The sequence below is a fragment of the Dufourea novaeangliae genome, unplaced genomic scaffold, assembly GCF_001272555.1.
Source record: "Dufourea novaeangliae isolate 0120121106 unplaced genomic scaffold, ASM127255v1 scaffold49, whole genome shotgun sequence".
In the NCBI taxonomy this organism is placed as follows: domain Eukaryota; kingdom Metazoa; phylum Arthropoda; class Insecta; order Hymenoptera; family Halictidae; genus Dufourea; species Dufourea novaeangliae.
The window spans coordinates 763,135-783,263 of record NW_015373928.1 but is presented as its reverse complement, the minus strand read 5'-3'; the positions used below and the strand labels follow the sequence as shown (position 1 = coordinate 783,263).

The window sequence follows — 20,129 nt, the reverse complement described above, 5'->3', positions numbered from 1 at the left end:
AGCACGCGTTAGGGAACCGCGCGTGTATGTATGCTTACACGCGAGGAGGACAACGCCATACCTGTGCGTCACACATAGGTACACACAGGCGCACACACAGGTATATCGGTCGAACCTCGCCTCACTTACATACGATACGATACGACGCGATCGAGGCACAAGGCAGGCAGGTAGCGCACAAAACTAAAGAGACTCCGGTGAAGCTGGAGAGCGAGATAGTGACGGGGCGTGTGTGTGAGAAAGAAAAAGAGAGATAGAGAGAGAGAGAGAGAGAGAAGGGGCGAAGGGTGGGAGAAGGAGAGAGCGCTAGAGACAACGCGTATCGAAAGGAGGGAGAGAGAGAAAGGACGAGAGAAGAAAAGAGGGAGCCCAGGACTAACCACTGGCGTGGTGAGAGAAGAGAGTGACCAGATAGAAGAGACGAGAGGAGAAGAAACCGCCTGGTGGCCAGTGGAGGGGTGTTCGGTTGCTGCTGGTGTTGTCGATGCTGCTGTTGCTGTTTAAGCCGCGAGTACGCACGCTTTAAGGCAGTCGCGCGAGTATTATCTCCCCTCATCCCTCCGCCAATCGGCTTCCAAACCTTCCAGAACGTTTCTTCTAGGGATGAAAGTGGGGTAAGGATCCGAGTCCGGACACATTGATATTTCTATTCATTGATCGGACATGTTTTCTTTGACGAAGTGCAACTACCGAATGCATCCGCAAGACCCTTTGACACAAGTAAACATATCTAGGAACAACCAGTAACTGGTTATGTGTTTGTGGCGTTAAAATAGAGACGAAATGGAATCCATGAACGCGAGCCAAAGTCTAATATGCAGCTAATGCGTATATAAATTTCTCTTTTAATCTATTCGACGATGCACAGAAATGGGACAATTTTCCAGGAGTACATGTATACATATATATATACATATATATATCCCTGTATCAAGCAATTAGTCGCAGCTGAGATGCTCTCGATTCCACCGATCAGCCTTATCGCGACGAGGGATCGATAAAACCGGCGACTCGAAGTGTAAGAAGGATTAAGACGTGAGATCGGGTGGGTGCATTCGGAGCACCGTGGTCGGCTGTCTCGTTTCCATCGACCGAATTACCTGTCATCTCTTCTTATCTCGGACAATCCGTTCATCCGTTTCACGGGGTACTCGGGCCTCGGGCTCGGAGGCCCCGCGTGATGCTCTCGTTTCATTCTACCCGGGGTTATCTTTTTTTGCTCGTTTCGACGCCCGCGTTTTGCGGGCAACGCGTCGTAGTCGACTCGTGTCGGTGGACGATCGTGAAATTAATTGAACCGATACCCCCATGCCGACGAGCATGAAAATAAATGTCGTCTATCCTCCTCTACCGAGCGGCGTATGTACCTACCATCGTCCCACGAGAGCTGGCCGAGCTACAACAACGCTCCGAGCCAGCTTCCAGCCAACGAATCCGCCGCGAAAGACTAGACGCACACGCGTCAACAATAGCAACGTCGGCACCGTTACATAAATCGAATTACCTAACACAGTCACTCTAGTCATTGCACAACTGTATTTGCGCGCGCCCGCGTCGATGGTACCAAAGTGATTTGTTTGCGCGCGATTTAGAACATCTGTGCTCACGGCCTTCACCGACTGATTCTGTAGGCACTGTCGTGATAATAACCTCGCGGCACCGCGCGATCGCGAAGGATGTTCGAGAAAGCTCCGTTATTCTTTTTCAGTGTACCGTTCTCATATCTAGCATCCACTAGATTATTGTTACACGAACATTGACTTGATAATGCGGTGTTCAGTCGGACCAATTTTACATTATACTCCATTTCAAAGAGTAGGGCGAATAGAGGTACGAAAGATCCATCGTATGAAAGTGCAAATGCAATCGTTCGATTAAATGGAACTAGGAGAATTCTTATTTTGGCCGAAATTGTTATGTTTCGATTCTGAACACCGTGTTCAAATACAATTTCATGACAAGAATTCTCTAACATTTCTTCTTCGTCTGCTGTTACTACTGTTAGGAACGATGCCGAGATCACACGCGTATATATAAGTTTCGTTTATACTTTTTAATGACACGGTGGCCTCTTAAAATACGCCTCAAGTATAACTCGCGCCTTCATTCATTGAAACAACCCCTCCCCATACTTTGTCCACCCACGTCAAAGCACGAGAACGCGCGACATTCCGCAGAAAAAAAAAGAAGGAATCGGGCCACGGGGAGAGTCCTCTGATTTATCGTTGCAACGTTCGGGGACAGAGTGGCAGGAGCGGGGGGTTGGCGTGGATCGGTTGCGCCACGTCGGCGTTCCAATTTTGACTTCCACCGGCGCATAATGAATCGGTATGCAAATCCTCGAATAAGGATCATAACTCATTCGTGCGATATCGTGTTCTCACACGCGGTCAATCGGACATGGTTCGTGGGATCGACAAGACGCGCGAGCGAGCTAGCGGAGTCTGGGCCTGGGGGCTCTCTCTCTCTCTCTCTCTCTTTCTCGGCTGTCTCCTCCAACGGTTGGACCAGATAAGAATACCGTGGACCGAACGGCGCAATTACAACCCGCGTATATACCCGCGACGTGTACACACGTTGAACGTTGGGTGACGATATTCGATATAGAAGCTCTCCGAGGGAGAGAAGAAGAAGAAGAAAAAAAATGACACGGTCGAGTCAAAGTGACATGAAATATGTGATCGTGTCCACGGTAAAAAGTATCGGCCCACCGTCGTTCCTGTTAAGTGTCCGCTACACTCGGCCGCGAAACCCACTCGCGACCGGGTTTCCTAGCGGCGACGTTCCGACAGCCACCGTGTGTGTGTCTTTTGCGTTGCTAGCAGAAACGATTTTAGTCGAGGCTGAACCCAGGAATGGAGTGATTAATAGCCGTTGACTCGAGAACCGCGTGAACCAGTGCCATCCGATTACGGGGGTGAAAACACAGATGAAGGAAGTGGGAGGGGGATCATTCTTACCAATCCAAGTCGAAACGCAGCCCGAGGGCAACTTATTTCTTCGATCTACGGCACCATTGTGTATTCAACACCTGATACTTTGGCGGACACTTCGCACGGCCGACATCAACCGATCGTACCCGGTTCGAGCAGGAGAAACGTTCTATCGTGAGCACGCGTCGAGGACAACCAAAGTTCCCGTGGCCGATCGTGACCACGTACGCGACGGAGATAATGGATTCCAGGGCGAAAGGCACACACTCGCGTGTTGGCAAAGTCGGCGGTGGTTCTAAAGCGGCTCGGTTCGGGGGCGGATTTATCGCGTGCCTCCTGGACATTAACTGGGCAAAGTGTCAAGGGCGACTGAGCTTGTTGCGGCACGGATGGTTCACTTTATCAGCGGAACGAACATTGACGGGAAACCGTGAGAAAGAGAGACGGATAGGCAGATAGAAAGCTTGGGGCCGCCGTGGAGGAGGATGTTACAGAGAGGCCTGGAAACCGGGCTAGAAAGAGAGACGTAGAGGGAGTCTGGGGGCAAGAAGGGTTCGCTCGAAAAGCAGGGTACCCGTGTCCATTGACCGTAGGCACGCCAGTGTCGACCGCATCGATAATTCGATAAAGTGTCCTCACATTACCCTATTGATTGCTCCATTGTCCCGCGACGCTTCTCGGCGATGGGCCTCCTCTGTCGTCCGAAGCTTTCAACCCCCTTGGTTCAACGCTTTGCTTCCTCTTCCTTAGTCTCACCGGCCGACTCTCGTTTGTGTACACGATTATAACGATATTTCCATACGTAAAGGGATAGTTCTGTATCGATCGGGCACGACGGGGCGGAGAGCTCTGTTAATCATACCGGAGAGTACAAGGGAGCCTGGGCTATTGAATTTTCATCGAAGGTCCGCGACAACCTTGTTGCGTTCTTCCGTCCTTCCGCGCACGATCTTCAATGGAATATCTCGAGCAGTTTACTCGAAGCCCTATTCGACAAAGTGCATCCACAAATCGATGCCCCGAATCGATTCCCGCGCCCTGTTAGGCATAAATATTCAAGTCTTTTAATGATTCACTGACTCGCGCGCTTTCCTACTGGTAATCTTCATATATCAAGGGGCCACGCGCAGCGAGCCGATGGATCTCTCGTGAAATCGGCGATCGATTATACCCGAGGAGGGTCTCGAAAGAAAGCTGGCACACGGGGGCCCCCGAGACGGAGAAAGAGAGCGAGGCTGAGGCGAACAGAGAAAAGGAGAGAAAGAGATCCGGACCTCTACTGCATGCCTGAATCCTAATTGAATCGTCAGGATGCTCGACTACCGGCCCTTCTCTGGCCCGCCTGACATCAAGAATGTGACAGACAGTCAGGCATGGTGCCCTTTTCAGAGTCCCTCCGCGTCGAACTTCGAGCGACCCGCCGCCTCACGATTCCGATGTATTGCCCGTCGTTCCCGGCCCGCTCGTTTACGCATAATTTGGCCGACCGAGATTTCGGTTTACGGCGTGCGAAAACCCACGCGTTCACTTCCAGGCAATTCGCGATGCTACCAATATGGAAAGAGCAAAGCACGTTTTTCTTCAGTGTTATCGGTGGTTTAATGGTCAAATTACTGTACTTAATGGTTAAAAGAAAGTTTTTAGAGTGTTTGAAAATTATTGAAAAATTCAACTGATCTTTTAAGTAGTCAAATTCCTTAGAATCTTTGTTCTCGCAGAGGTAAAGCTAGCGGATTTTCATCTCTGCCTTCATCTTTTGTTACTCCACTCGTTTCACGTTTCTCGTTGTGTCCACCTACAGCACAATTAATCAAATACCTCGTTACTTCTCAACAGAAACAATTTGCATGAAGTTTTCTCGCCCCGGCCGATGGGTCTAACCTTTTGGAACATAATTTCTCGTGTTACAGACGCGGATAATTGTGCGTAAAGAACAATGAAAGTGTGGGTTCGAAAGCGGCAGAAATATCTCGAGTTACGCTTCAAGCATTAACATCGCACATTTTCCATCATTTAAAAAAAACTCAATAAACGTTGAATTATTAAACAATGTTAAAATAGTTTAGTCGTCGAGATCTAGCGTTAAAGATTCTTATATTTATTCCGATTTCCGATTATGATATAAATCAGGGAGCTGTTTGTCATATTAATTGGAGAGGAACGAAACCGATGATTTTTCGGTTATGTTTAAATAACAAAACGTATCGCACGATTCGTTTCTGGCCTCCGGGGAATCTTCTGACATTGGACTTGAGCTAAGCCTATCGTCGTAGTGTTTGTACCTGTTCCTGTGGGCGGAGCACGGCGTGCCATTCTATTTCAGCTCGGCTTTCATTCATAACTTGGGTTTTTAATAGCTTGCCGCGGCACACAAGAGCGCAGCGCCTCTGGCGACATTCGAGGATAGCCCCGATTTCTTCGTCCCCTCGACGCGAAAACACTTCTCTCTTGCCTCTTCTCAAGCTCTTCCCTCGATTTTAACCGATGACACTCGTGCACGGAGGATCAACCATTTAAATCTTTATCTATGTCCCCCTTTCGCGTGAAATTCCTCTCACGAAATTTCAGTTTCCATACTTAAGTACCCGGCCGCCTCATCTAATATTCCCATCTGAACTGTTCTTTGGATATTTCTATTTTATGCAACAGTTTAGGAAAATAAAAGCGATGTTTAACATAGGATGAAAATATTTTCGTCTTGTAATAAATGTTTTAATTACGGAAAGAAAGTCCGTAGAAATTTTCATGTTTCCAATCTCTCTCATTCAATATTTTAATGTCGAAACGCAGCGAACATTCTTAACGCTTTCCACAGTCATTACACCTAAGATGGAAAACCCATAATCGATTTGTCGATTTTCCAGCGAAAGCATTCTTTCAGTATCTACGTAATTAATCGAAGTGTGTTTTGTGCCACGTCGTTAACTTCATCATTCTTGTTTCAAAGGTGCATTAGTAAAGAATGATGCCACGGTGAAAAGGCTCGAAACAACCTCGAGCGACTTTTTTCCTTTTAGATGGAACAGATTATCTTTCTCGGCAGCATTTTCTTTACGATCTCGAACCTGACGATTCTCTATCTCTCTTTCTTTCTCTCTCTTCACTAGACAATTTCAGCCAGAACGTGAATAGAATTTACCGGGGGGCGTTAATGAAGAAATCAGACGCACTCGTGTAGCAGAAAACGTGTTGGTCCGTCGAGATCGCGAGCAATTTCATTCGCAAGAAACCCGGAATTACGCAACGAGGCATGCTCTGTCGGGGAATGATATATTATAGATGCGATACGAAGATTAGATGCCCGCGAGGAGATACAAACGTTATGCCCCGTGGAATGCGAGTGTTTCCTGTTTGACAAAAGAGAAACTGCCCTAATCATTCGCAAAGCAACGATCAATGGACGAAGACGGGATGAACGTGTTTCCGGGCGTTCGAGAAACCGGAAGAGCACTTGTTAACCGTTGAAAGTGCGCATCTGCTCGCGTAAACGTAACACGATCCCGGAGAAATTTCATTTGACATCGTGAAACAGTCGGATAGGCTGGCTCCAATCGGATCGTTATCAGGATTTTTATAAGGCAAACGGTAAATTCGTGCACCGTCGTACATTTAATATTCGAGTGATCTCTTTCGAAGCGAGATAGCGCCGAACCGAAACGGTCGCAATTAATCTGACAGCGTACAGACGTATTTCGCGTTCCGTATGTTTCCGGTTCCCAAAGTTCTCCAGATGCGTCACCACCGGTATCACCTGTGTTTCGTTTCTTTCGCGCGTTAGCACGCGTTTCGATCGAAAGTAGACGCGTGTACTTACCACTGTTACGTACTAGTTGGATTTTATTGCTCTTCGTGAAAACGCATGATTTCACGCTTTCCATTCTCAAGAATATAAAATTCAATTTTGCTCTCCCGTAAACACGCTTCGTGTCCATCGGTTTAACCGAGCGTCTTTACGAGACGCCTCTGTTTCTCAATTCAGTCCCATCGAATTTTCAAACATCCATGAGAAAAAATATACCGTCAGGAGAAAGCTCGTTTTCCCTTAGCCAGGTCGAACTCCATTTTTGTCGCAGGTGCGGACGAATGTTCACCGACAAATCATTCCCCGTGGTCGGCGAGCCGCGAGAGCGTGTCTGCCGTAAGCCGATTAATCCTATCGAGCGTATCTTCCAAAGGGCCTCTCTCTCCTCCGTTGCGGAGGATGGAAGGCCGTGACACGCATATAGGTAGAAACGCGAGGTCCTTTGGGCGCGATCATCCTCTGGATGGGAAGGAGAGAATAGCGGGATAGGGGGGGGGAGGGGTGTGGGGTGAGGAATATCCGAACAAAGAAGGAAGAGGGATAACCGGGGGGAGGGAGAGAGAGTACATGCACGGCGCGAAGACGAGGGGGCGGGCAGAGAGGCGAGGGCGACGCCACGAGGCTTATAAATAGACACGCGGATAATCACTCAGGATTTATGGTAACCACGGATTATCAAGTTGTACAAGGGGGTATATTTCATATTCGCGACGTTACCTTATTTCAATGGGGGAATACCTGTTCCGCGCGTTACAAACTGCATGAACGCGCATACACGGGACGACACGTGTGTGCTCGGCCGCGGCCAGCGCGCGCATGAGTGTGTACGTGCGTGCACACACGCATATACAAGCTACGAGCGAGCAAGCACACCAAGACGCGCCACGGAACTGGCTCGAAGAGGCGTCCAGGTGATCTCCCTCTTTCTCACATGTGTCTATCCCCCTCTATCTGTCTCTCCTTCTCTCACTCCTCTGTTCCGATCCCCTGGCGTTGCCCTTCTCTCAAAATCATTCCCACGTTCACCGGCTACAAAAGTGCCCGGCCACTTTTCCGAGAGACCGATCCCCTGACCGATCACCGACGACACCGTACACCGGCTCGATATCCGCTCTCGAGATTAGAGCCGGGGGAGACTCTTAACGGCCGGAACGGCGTCGTTGGCGTCGCCCGTCAGTGCTGGAATTTCGAAACCACTCGACCGAAAGGATGAAATTGCAGGCGAGATATATACAGAGGGTGAGGACGCTCGCGGAGACTATCCTCTTCGTTCGCGCGGGAAAAGGAGACTGAAACTGCTACCAGAGGACGCGCAGCCTTCTCTACCAGGGAAGTGAACACAGGAATGCGTATTCGACCCGTCTATCTGTCGAACTTTATACACACGATGGTTCTTTCCATCCGTGTATATATCTTTTGAAGCGTGCCCGTACCTGGACCGTTTCAGCGGGGAAGAAAGTCCAATCATGTTCACGAGCGTATCGATACACCTTTCTGGATCAGTTTGTGGCGGTTAAGGAGGATACAGGTACACTAAATCCTCGATAAATGTTTGAACACTCCTGGGAATTGGCAAGGGAGAGGTCCCCAGGCGTAACGCTGGATTTTTAATGAGATGTAGCACAGTGATAGAGCTTGCTACAGTCGCATATGGCCATTAGTTTATGAAATAGTTAATGTTTAGTAGCCCTCAAACGCTCATAGAGGATTTACTGTACCGGTTTGAAACATTCAACGGGGACAATATTACCTTACACAGAATACACTGGAAATACAAATACAAATGGAGATACTTTTGTCACAAGCTCTTGTATTCGTGTACACTTTCTGTTACAGAATCCCAGAACTGTGTTTTTTCGTGAATCCTTAACTTGAATCCAGAGACTCTAGGAAACTCTCGTGCGCAGCAAAGTTTCACAGGAATGACTATTCCCCCACCCCCCATTGTTCATAAAATTTTTATTGTATTCGCGAGAAAAGATGCGTGAGAAACGCCTCTAAGCGTAACCCCCCTCCCACACCCCCTGGCGGACACGGCCCTTATCAGGACTCGGGTATCTCGTGGCGTGCTTCTCCGATCCACCGCGATTTATCGATGGGAAAATGGAAAATGATTCCCGGCAACGTGTTTATCGATTTCGAACAAAGGTGTGCCGCGAGCCCCGATAAACGAACGGAGATCTGTCCGTGGCGATTGCCGCGGCGATTCATTCGTTCGCGGCAATTACGAAGGAGCTCAAGGAGGAACGCACACGAGGGCTTTAAACGCGAGTCAACTCTGTCGGTTCGCCGACAGAGGCATCGCGTGTACCGCAGATAATATCGCCAGGATGCAACAATAGAGGCGAGTCTCCCTTTCCCTGCCTCTTCGCCCCCATCGTCTTTCTCTCTTTCTGTCTCTCACTGCCTCTTCTTCCCTCATCCTTGCCACCCTCGCCCGCCTCCCTGCCCCTCACGAAATATTCCCACAGAGCAACCTTACATGCCGGATTAACGCACCCACTGGGCTTCCCATTGTCAACGCGGCTCGCACACACGCGCATCTACCGCCTCGGCCACGACAATGCCCCAATATTCTTCAATCTAAAACGAACCGGCGTCTTTTTACGCGATTGTTAACGGGCACCTTCCATTATGCAGCCCTAGCGCGGAGACTCACCGAGCCCCCGGGATCAGGTTGCCCCCAATTTCCACTATCAGCTCCGCAGCCGGCGATCAGATGCTTATTTCGTTTGAACATTTCCGGGACCCAGTGACGGAAATTAGTAATTTCGAATTGGATTCCGGTCGGAATAAATCACGACGATGTATGTTCTGTGTAATAGAATTATTCATGATCATGAATCCTATTTGTTTCAATTTCTACAGAAGAAAATAAAGATTAAGAATTATTGAAGACCGTATTCTATGATTGTTCCTAAGCGTGAGAATTAAACTGATTGAAAATTTGGAGTTTGATATGTCTCTCGAGAACTCGAAAACAACCCTCTGGAAGGAATACAACCTCCCCAAGAGTAACGTATAAAACTCTAAGATTAGTACCTAGTCCAACTGAATATTTTCATCATGGTCCACACGACGCGTGGCGAACAGGAGGATTGTTGAAAACGATGGCTGGACGCATTTCAGCGTTCACCGTTAAGCGCCCCGACGCGTGACGCACCCTCGAGCAGGCGCGCGTAGGCCGATTGATTCCGCGACTTTCGATCGGTATCAACCAGCGTATTCGTCCATCTTCGATTTATTGTCGAGGTCCATCGATGCCCTTGGCGTAAGTGCTACCTTTAGGTAGGCGGCGAAAATGAGAGACAGAGAAGGAACGAGCGCGCTCGTTTCAAGCCCACCGACAGACACACGCGAATGGTAATTGAAGAAGATGCACCCCTATCCCCGACGCATTCATCTGACAAATCCATTCATCCGTTCACCTTACCCGCGCCACCCGGCCTTGAACGATCCCAACGGCGCATACGGGCGAACGAGAAGTAACCATCGCATTCCAACGGCAATGAAAGCGCGCGCGATTCGAGCGTGTCGAGGAGGAACGAAGAAACGGTACTTAAGGGTCCGCTGCCGTCTCTTTTCCCCCTGATCGGGCATCGAGGGATGTGGGGGGGGGGGGGCAGGAAAAATACATAATTTCTCGCTCCCATGGCATCGGGAGCGGCCAGAGAAACGTAGGTTAGAATAATTCCGAACGATGACTAGGTGATTCCTCGCCTGGCCCTATCGGACGGACGAGATACACCTCGACCACCCCACCCTCCATGTCCGCGGAAATATTCCGCGAGTCGATAATCGAAATCATTCCCCTTACGAAAAACCATCCCTGGGACGAACGCGTTCCATCTTCGCCCAGTGTGCGTTCATTAGCACGATAATGGGTTACTTGAACGGGGGAGCAGGCTCGGCTAACCAGCCAACGGACATTAGATTACACGCATTCCAGCCGCCGATACATTTGCTCGCGAAGCAAAACCGCGTAGGTACGTGAAAAGCATTCGGCCAAACATTCCGTGGCAGGGCAATCCTCGTTTATCGGTAATTCGAGCGAGACGGTCTGCCCGAGCAAAGGAAGATCATCGGTTAGAATATGCCCAGTATCCCGTACGCGCCAGTTACAATGTCAGTCATTGGAAAATCCTGCCCCTGCTTCTTTTCAGATAATACGAATCTATGCGCCTATTAACATTCCTTTGGACGGGAACGGGTTAACGTTTATTCCGCCCCATCGTGGTACGATCGTCTCTCGATCCGTCTAATTAGCCCCGGGATTTAATGCCGTATCGATTGATCATTTTAGGAGCCGCGAGACGATGCGTATTGAGAATGGGGCTTATTATCACGGACTCCCGCTGATACGAGGAGGCGTAACGAGGGCCGATGGAGAACGGGATCTGTTCGATTGCTCTCTCTCTCTTTCTTTCTCTTTCTCCCTCGAACCGCGGCTAAATTGTCGTGACAGAGGAACGAAGCGTATCGATAACCACGGATCGTTATAGGAGGATGCGTCCTCCAGACTCCTCGTATTTGTCGTTGCGTAAACGCCTATAGGTTCTCCTTATTAATTTTTCCGGGCGCCAGCGGTCGCGCGCGCTGTCGTAATTCCTTTCGAGGGCGGGGGGGAATTCAGTTTATGCTCCCGTAATTATATCAGCGACGATTTAAATTCTAATGCTCGAGCACGGTGTAAGTCCGTGGTGGTTAATGATCTCTCGTCACGCCGCGGGAGTGAGAGAGAAAAATTAACGCTGGAAGTGCCCGCCGTAGATCAAAGCGAAACCACACGGCTTAAAACGTCGTCACCGGTGTTGTCGAACGTGAAACGACCCGCCCCGCACACGGTACATTCGTCGTTAGGATGTGAAACACAACGTCGTGATTTTTTTCGTTGTCAGTCGATGAAATTACGCGGCGAACGAGCTCGTTAACGGTACTCTGTTCTTGTTTTCCATTAACATCGGACACTTTTAATCGTTATCCAAACGGTACTTTTGCCACGCATTGTTTCAAGACATTAGGGGGCCTCTTAAAGGGTCTTTGTCCTACCTGGCGAAAGTCAACAGTGACTACAGAATGGCTTCGGTCTAAAGCTTTTGACTCATGGAAAATCCAGTGATTGGGTACTCAAGTGTATACGGGCCAATTGTGTACGGTCACTCTAATCCGAGTAGAGTACAACTACCTGATGGCAATCTGTTAACCCCTTTGTTATGATGAATGGAAAATAATTCTAAGAAGCTACTATGTATATTTAAAACTGTAGACAATTGTAATTAGACAAACAAACGTTCAGATTACTGACAGTATTTAAAAAAACAGGCACGTCCAAAAAATTATCACAGATCTCCGTCAATGGAATGTTGACGTAATAAATACGATGGTTAGTCTGGTAGTCCACACAGCTACATGCAAAAATTATGGAGCAATGAAACTAGCGCAGGTTACGTTGGTCGTCTTATAGCCATGAGCGAGTCGTTAGCTCCGTTCGTTTACGTGATAACGGCTTATTAGTCGCACTGATGTTGCGTAACAATGACATAAATGTGCGAGACGGTCTGATCGGGACAGATTAACGGAGTGAAACAGGGCCGACCGCTTAAAAGAAAACGGATAATGAACGATTTCTGCGTGGTGAAGTAACCAATACCAAAAGAGTGTTTTCTTTTGTCAATGTTTTTTATTATTACTCTTCTCTAACTAATTTTATATACCGATATACCGATAGTTTTTTCAGACTATAATACCCTACAATCCTTGCAATCACACTGTAATCCAAGTTATACAATAAACACGAAATACAAGGAACACAGAAATATGTCGTCGTCTCCAAAATGGTGGAGACCACCTACAAAAAAGTTCTCCGCTGTAATAACGAATCATTAGAAATTCACCGGAAATTCCAAGTCCCCGGATAAACCATCCCGCTAGGCGGTTCCCAATTAATCCAGAAAAGGAAGAAGCAGAATGATCCTGGACCAAAAAGTAAAGGAACAGGTCGAAGCATCGAACGAACGGAGGGAGGATGGAAGGGGCTGGTTCTCAGAGGTGGCATTTTTCCAGTGCACTGAAATACCTGGTGCAGGTGAAAGAGATACGTCACGCACACACGCGTCCACCGTTCAAGAAGGGGGTAGGGGAACGGGCGCGGAGCGTTACGGACAATGCCAGGCTGCGCTACGACGAGGTGCGTACGAGGTGACTGCCTGTGTTCGGTGTTTCGCGAACAAATGGGAGAGCATCGTGCCGGCACCCTGGCTCGGTGGCGAGGAGACGGCGGGAGGGTAAAGGGGGGCACGAGGAGGTAGAGGAGAAGGTGGACGACGACGACAACGACGAAGGGGAAGAAGAAGAAGAAGAAGAAGAGGTTGAAAGCATTGTTCCGCGCCCCTCGCTCCGTTCGCCGCGGACCGCTCGTTTTTCGTCCCACCACATTTCATACCGATGCACCATGCGGTACCTTAGCTCCTCTACCTTCTTCCTAAAGCCACCTCAAACGCACCGGCCCGTGCTCAGGTGTGCTCCATTGTTAAACGCCCCACATATCGCGTACACGCTCCGCGCTTACCCTCTTTATTATGTGTTTGCCCATTATAACGAGAGGGAGAAAGAGACGGGGAGGGATGATGGCGGGTGAGGGGAACCGAGGTAGAACCGAGCGGCGAGGCAAGAGAAGGGAATATGAAAAAGAAAAAAAGAAGGGAAAAGAGCCAGGCGTAGGGTAAGGGGAATAGACCGAGAGACGTAGAGCCACTGGCTGAGGGATCAAGTGGCATTGTCCTGTCTCTGGGAGATGCCCTCGCTTTTGTGTATGATTTCTGTGCATCGGCCGACGACTGGTGGGGAGGAGGCTCGAAACACCTAGGCGATGGTCGGGGAACGATAAAATATCCCGTACGAATTTACCTAATGTCGCCGGGCCTTTCCACGGAAGAAGGCATAGGCGTGACCCTAACCGTGGGCGCGCGCGCGCGCGCATGAGGGAAAGTAGACGGCAATAAGTAATGATTTTTGCTTGTACGGATGTTTACATTATGTTCACCGGCAACGAGCACGGACGTTTTGTTGCTTGCTTTGCGGAAGTATTTTGCCAGCCCCGCCACCGAGCCGGAGAGAGAGGTATGGGCTCTTTATTGCCGCCTCGTACACCACGCACGAGATACGCGGGGAATTTTTCAAGCGACCACGGGATTTCCCGTCGGTTTCCAACACCCATGGAATACTCGCACAACGGGAGAGGGCTCACCAAACAGGGAAGTAAAAGAGGAAGAGAGAGAAACAGGGGGCGGGTTGGGGGAGAGGCGCGCATAGCCAAAGGGATTTACGCGGTACTCGCCGCGACCTTTAGGGTCGGCCTATTGAAAAATTAGTAAATTATTTAAGACTCTACCCCGCTGACCGCGTCGGTGCTTGTTCGCGGTTGATTTATTTCGACTATCGTGATGCATGCGCCGGGTATCCAATATTGTAATAGGTTTTGCATACGTACGCGCGTATCATTGTCGAGACGTTCTCGTGGCCTGGCGATTGAAACACTACCCGGGCTATATCTCAACAGGTTCGCCGGGTGTTATGAGTGGCCCCGCTCTACACGGCATTATGTTCCCGTGGATGGGCTGGAACGAGCGAAACGAAGCGAGGGGAGGAGGAAGAAGATACCCTGGTCGCAGTTGTGTCGGATCAGAATCCTATATTATCCGCGCTCTAGAAGCTCCGGGGCAGGTGTATCGGTGACCCTTGTCTTAGCACGTATTCCACACGCATTTTACACCCTTACCCTCTAGCCTGGGATATAAGACAAAGCGAAATATACTTCCCAGCGGTTAGCGAGCGGCCGTTCTCCTCTTCGGGTACTTGTAACCGCGAGACCGCGTGTAACATTGTATAAACGCTTTTTCATCGTGTCTAAGGTGTTGAACTGTTTTCAAGTAAACCGGTTTCGCGGTGGTTATAGATCTTTATTGTGGTACTTGTCCGATGGCGAGTTCAAGTGTCAGGTGATTGTATTTCTACAATAGGGACTGGTTTCTTTCTGGAGTAACGATGGGCGAAATCGAACGGTGTAACTGCTGTTCGTATTAAATACCAAGGGTGTGCGTGAATTTGGAAAATTATTTTGGGAGATTTGATTAATATATTCATGTTTTTTTATTTGAATGTAGTTGTGTTTAGAAATATTTATCGATATGCTTCGAGAGTTTGAGATGCCGTTATTTATGAAGAGGTCTCATCCGTTAATTTTTAGTGGATGATGATTACCTCATATCCACTATAACAAATCTTCGACAGATCAATTAATGGAGAACCTGTACTCTAGCGTAAGTTCAGGTCATGGTTATCTTCAGTTTCCAATTAATTCTACTTCGCCTAATATCGTTTCTTACCCTGTCATTTACTTGAACCGAGCAACACGTCTACTTTCTAACATACATTCTACCTTCTTCGCGTAGTGCTGGTCAAAGCAAAAAAAAAAATGCAGTTTTCCTTATTAAATAAATTTCACTGGGTAAAGACCAGGCGAAACTTTCACGCGTGGATGAAAAATCTAGAATATACAAACAGCCCGCGTAGGCTTCAAGTTCACGCGCTGTAAGTTGCATCAAAGTTGTCGGACATTCAATCCCCGGTGTGCGTTGCGCGAGAGCGGCCGGTAATGAAACATTTAACGCGGCGTCCCCCTTATCTCTGCATCTCGTAATAAACAACGAACGGAGGAAGAGGCGCGATAATTCGTCCATGCCAGCGGTTTCGCGACTTTTTCTCCCGTTGAAGCGTTCCCGTTACACTACGACGACGCTCGGAATGGCCAAGAGCAGATACTCGATGACCACTGAAATGGAGCGCCGGTGCAAGTCGTTAATCATGAAACGGTGGAAGCCATGAGTATTGATATTTTTCAACATGGTCGAATGACAGTGGATGCTTCGATCGTATAACGTAGAGTTACTTGCTTGGCGAACATTGTTTCGCGATATTGTATGGGAACGATTGTATGTTATTGCAAGCAGCGCATAGACATTTTCTGCGAGGACTATAGGCATCTTCTATCTAGAAACAGTTCCTGTCCGTTACACCCGTCCATTACAAACGTCGAATCCGCGCCGATTCTCTAATTCATCGGCGACCGTGGGTAACATCGCCGCGATTTATCACGAGATCAAGATACCTCACCGCGGGGGAAAACGCTAGGCCTCTTGCCTCGTAGGTAAATCGTCTCTGAATACCAGCGTTCCACAATAATTCGCCTTGACTTTTGTTCGGACCGGTTGAGTTATGTGTGTTCGCGAGCTTCGAGAGCAGCGCATCGCCTCGAGACAATCGCTGCATTCTGCTGTCGCGCGCGAGTTTGCCCGTCAATATCGATGTACGTACTTCACCATTGATTTCTTTCTTATGTGTGTACGTTTCTAAACTGGTTACGGGTTCATTATCTGATAAAATGTCTTGGACGACTGCACATTCTGAGCGGAAAGAATGTAGATACATATACAGTATTCCTTAGAGAATTAGTCTTTACATCGGTGTGTCAGGGTTTGTTAACTACTCCATAGCGATCAAGAGATTCAAGACTAAAAGTGTCTAATAATGGCTGCCCTGATACCCTAAATTCTCTACAATTTATTTATATACACGAATTCTCAAAACTTGAACCTAGCTGCATTAAACAACGCTGGAGTAACTATATATTTTTGTCGGAAAAAATATCTCAATCTCAGTGGAATTATTTGTGATTAATTATTAGTATGATTGGTATATCGTTCCATACTATTTAAAAAAATGTGAAATGTGCAGCAGCTGTCATCTACCGTTGAATGTGCTTAACGATCCAACCTTATGGTCAATACAGAATTCGATTGTGACTGTTAATTGAAGAGTAAAGAGTATAAAAGACTTACTAACAGTGACAGCCGTAATACATCGGTGTTCATCAGCTTAACAAAAAGCCTCCACGCGGTTGTTTACAAACATTACGGTCCCTCGGTGTTTACGTGAACGTGAGCGTACACGTGGTAATAGTCGCAGCGTCTGGTGCTCGAGAGGTTACCGTGAAAACACGCGACTTATTTTATCAAGTAGAATATTAACGATCAACAAATATAACTGCAACGTAACTACAATCGATGTACACATGAGCACTGTTCATAATTTCACGTGACAGGGAAATATATGGAAAACACACGCGACCTTTTTAGAGCAGCACCGCGGGACAACTATTCGACCGTGGCCATATTAGTTTTCTTATAAATGACAGATGACGCGCGCCGATGTCCCAAGCGGCAAAATTCGAAATTATGTATAGCGCCATATTGCATACATTAGTGTTTACAAGTTCGTCGTGCCGTTCGGGTGTTTTCGATCAGCTGTCGTTTCAAAGGTGCATAAGTTATAGACAATATCGTCGATGTTCTGGTTCTCGAATGTGAAACATTATTTACTGGCTGACGATTCGGAAAGTCTGGTTCGTGACAGTCTTTGCCTATTCTTGTGCTGAATTGAAAAACGCCAGATTGTTGTGTTCGGTGAGTGATTTTCGTTCTTACTATTTATACTCTTCTACTAATACTTACAATTAGTTTTTAAGTATACATATGATAGATGTATATGATAGATAGAATATAAACTGTGAGGCTGTAGAACCTTCGCAAATTAAATACCTGTATGTATACCCTTCGCTAAAAATGTTAGGTTATAAACGCCTAAGGATCAATTTAATTCTGCAGATGGCGGTCATATTATAATGCACAGTAGACTGTGGGTGCTTATGAAAATATACATGTTTATAGAGGAATATGAAACAAGGCTTAGTGATTTTATTGCATCTATTAAGCATGTTATTAAGATAAATATAAAATAAAACTTTCACGAAACTTTCTATTTCGTTATTCCATTGAAATATGTATACGTATGTATGGTGCATGAGTATCCACAGTTCTGTTAAAATTCTAAATACATCAGAATTATGTAAATGTTAGTATATACAGCTTCACTGGGTATAACCAATACCATATCAAACTCTGCTTCGTTGCTATTAACGCACGTTTAAGGGGTAATTATTCTGCGATCTAAGAAGGAAGCGAGTATCATAACAAACCTGCAGGCTGATTTACTGAAGATTAATTCAGTCTTTTTTCTTCTAAAGACGCTATCAATTTAATTTTCGACCTTAATTGAATGAAGATTCGCGTATCGCTCCGCATGCCAGACCGAACCGTGGATATATACACGCGTTGTTAATCGATCCACGTACGTCCGTCAGAATCGCGATTTGTTCGAGACGCGGGACGATTAGTGATTCGGATCACCGAGAAGTAAGACATTACGCGGACGGGTATAATTACGGTGTCGGTACGAGTTCTGAGGAGTTCCGAAGATTTTTTCGCGACGACGCGTCCGTTTAGGATGCTCGGTAATTAATGGATCGGCTTGCTGAGAGGCTCTCTCGCGAACCTAGTTAAATTTAGCGAGATTTAGCATAACGCGCAGTTAATTAGCCGAATGGAATTCATGGCATCCGATTAAGGGGAGTTCGGAATAGGGAACAACACGGGGATAGGCCGGGTCGGTCAGCTCGTGAAGCCCGCGTGTAGATCGCGTCCTTGTGTGGCCAAATAGGTAGTGGCGACATCTACTTGGCGCCAGTCCACTCGTTCTGCAAGGCGGTACCATCCCGACAACGCTCTATACGCTGTCGTAGAAGGAAAGGGCAGAAACACACGACGAGGGGAGGCAGAGGAGCACGACGACGACGACGACGACGACGACGACAACGGGAACGCAGACGACAGAGGCGCGTCGTTTCAGCTGCCTCCCGTTCGGAAACTTGTGCAGCTCTCACCGGGCGCTGAACACACGACGATCGAGTGAAAAAAAAAACGTACCTCTCGCAAAACCACCGGCGTAATATACGATCCTAGGGGTCCCGACCGAGAGCGTCCAACGTTTATCTCTTTCCGATACGGAAGTCTGCCGCAGGAATTAATTGCCTTCCGTGGCAACTTACCACGCTTGGCTCCGGCGTCCCCGGTGCAATATCTGTTCCCCTCCGAGCCATTAGCCGGGCGCATACTTTACATTAGAAAGCCACGTAAGAACCGTGAGGCACAACGAGGAGACCTGTTCACCGGCGAAACCTTGTTTCGCGGAATTCACGCTTCTAGGATTGGCCGAGATAAAAATCCACGACGAAAACTTATCGTGGATCGTTAGGGGATCGCGTTCTGGTGCCACCGGCCGGTCGAAGACCACCTCACGATTCCACGGCCGCCCATCCAGGTTCCACCGGTGATTATCTATTTGCGAACTATCGAGTTCTGTGTCATTGGTAGCACTTTCTGTGATGGTCAGATTGGAGATGGACTCGATCAATGTTTATAGACTCTAGGTTGTTCTTATCCCTTTAGATCTTCAGAAAAATATATTTTCACCAGATATAAATCTCTGGTATTCTCGAGGAGAAACCTTTGGAATAGTGATATTTTCCATAAAAATAACTTTAGTGTTTACTACCACGGGATTAAAAGTCCACACCGGCTGGATGTATCTGCTGTTCAGTTTCCACTCGTATCGCTCGATTCTTTTTCTTTCACTGCGTGAAAGTGAAACGATTGAAGCGAATCGCGCGAGAAGCCACGCGAGGAACAGGGGACACGAGAGAGGAGCGCGCGTAGAGCGGAGGATCGTTCAGGTTGGGTCGAGCCGTTAATTTATATCGCGAACGAAGAGCGGAGCCAGGCGTTATTAACCTGTACTGTCGAGGCTCTGGATGTGTGCGCGCGAGCCGGCCGCCGCGAGGCGTGAGAATTTGTCTCGCTCGAGACTGGATAGGAGATCGTTCAGGATCAACGACGGCTGTTCCAGCATCCATTCTCCCCGTAGTTTCCTCCTTCGTGTCGCGATAGGATAATGCGCGAGCGTTCTAGCTGCGCCCGGTTGTGACGAGACAATCGAGAAAAGAATAGCTCCCCGGGCAGCCTATAGCGAACTTTCACTTCGATTTGCGAATACGCTCTTGGCGTCGAAGAAATCTTAAGAGACAGCGGACGAGCAGATAACCCTGTCTAAGGGAGGGGAGGATAAGGGGGAAGGCATAACGCGCGAATCTTTATTGGCAGACGGTCTATACGTTCACTTTTCCGACGGTGATTTCCGTCGAAAGGAGAAATCACATATACACTACGATCCCAGCCACGGTGAGATTGACTTCTTTTTCGTTCACGAAACGGTAACTTTTCTGTCGGACGGGAAAACGCGCGAACCGTGCAATTGTATGATTTATACACACGGTGATGACAAGTCTCGCGGCTACTTACACAGACCGCTTTTACTTGCGTAACTGGCAAATTATATGCTGGAAATAATGGTTTCTTCGCGGTACGCTTATAGACATTTACTCG

At 47.9% G+C, this 20,129-nt stretch overlaps 1 protein-coding gene across 2 annotated transcripts in view; it reads right to left on the bottom strand.

Annotated features, from left to right (window-relative positions):
• The window catches only part of LOC107195105 (transcription factor SOX-5), a 184,079-nt gene extending 167,408 nt beyond the window's left edge, over positions 1-16,671 (bottom strand). The window contains exon 1 of one of the 2 annotated variants that reach the window (XM_015584882.1): positions 16,632-16,671. In XM_015584882.1, the coding sequence (XP_015440368.1) occupies positions 16,632-16,664 (33 nt within the window). In that variant the 5' untranslated portion in view covers positions 16,665-16,671. The remainder of the gene's footprint in view (positions 1-16,631) is intronic. The other variant, XM_015584883.1, reaches the window with a different exon arrangement.
• Between the last annotated feature and the right edge of the window lie 3,458 nt (positions 16,672-20,129).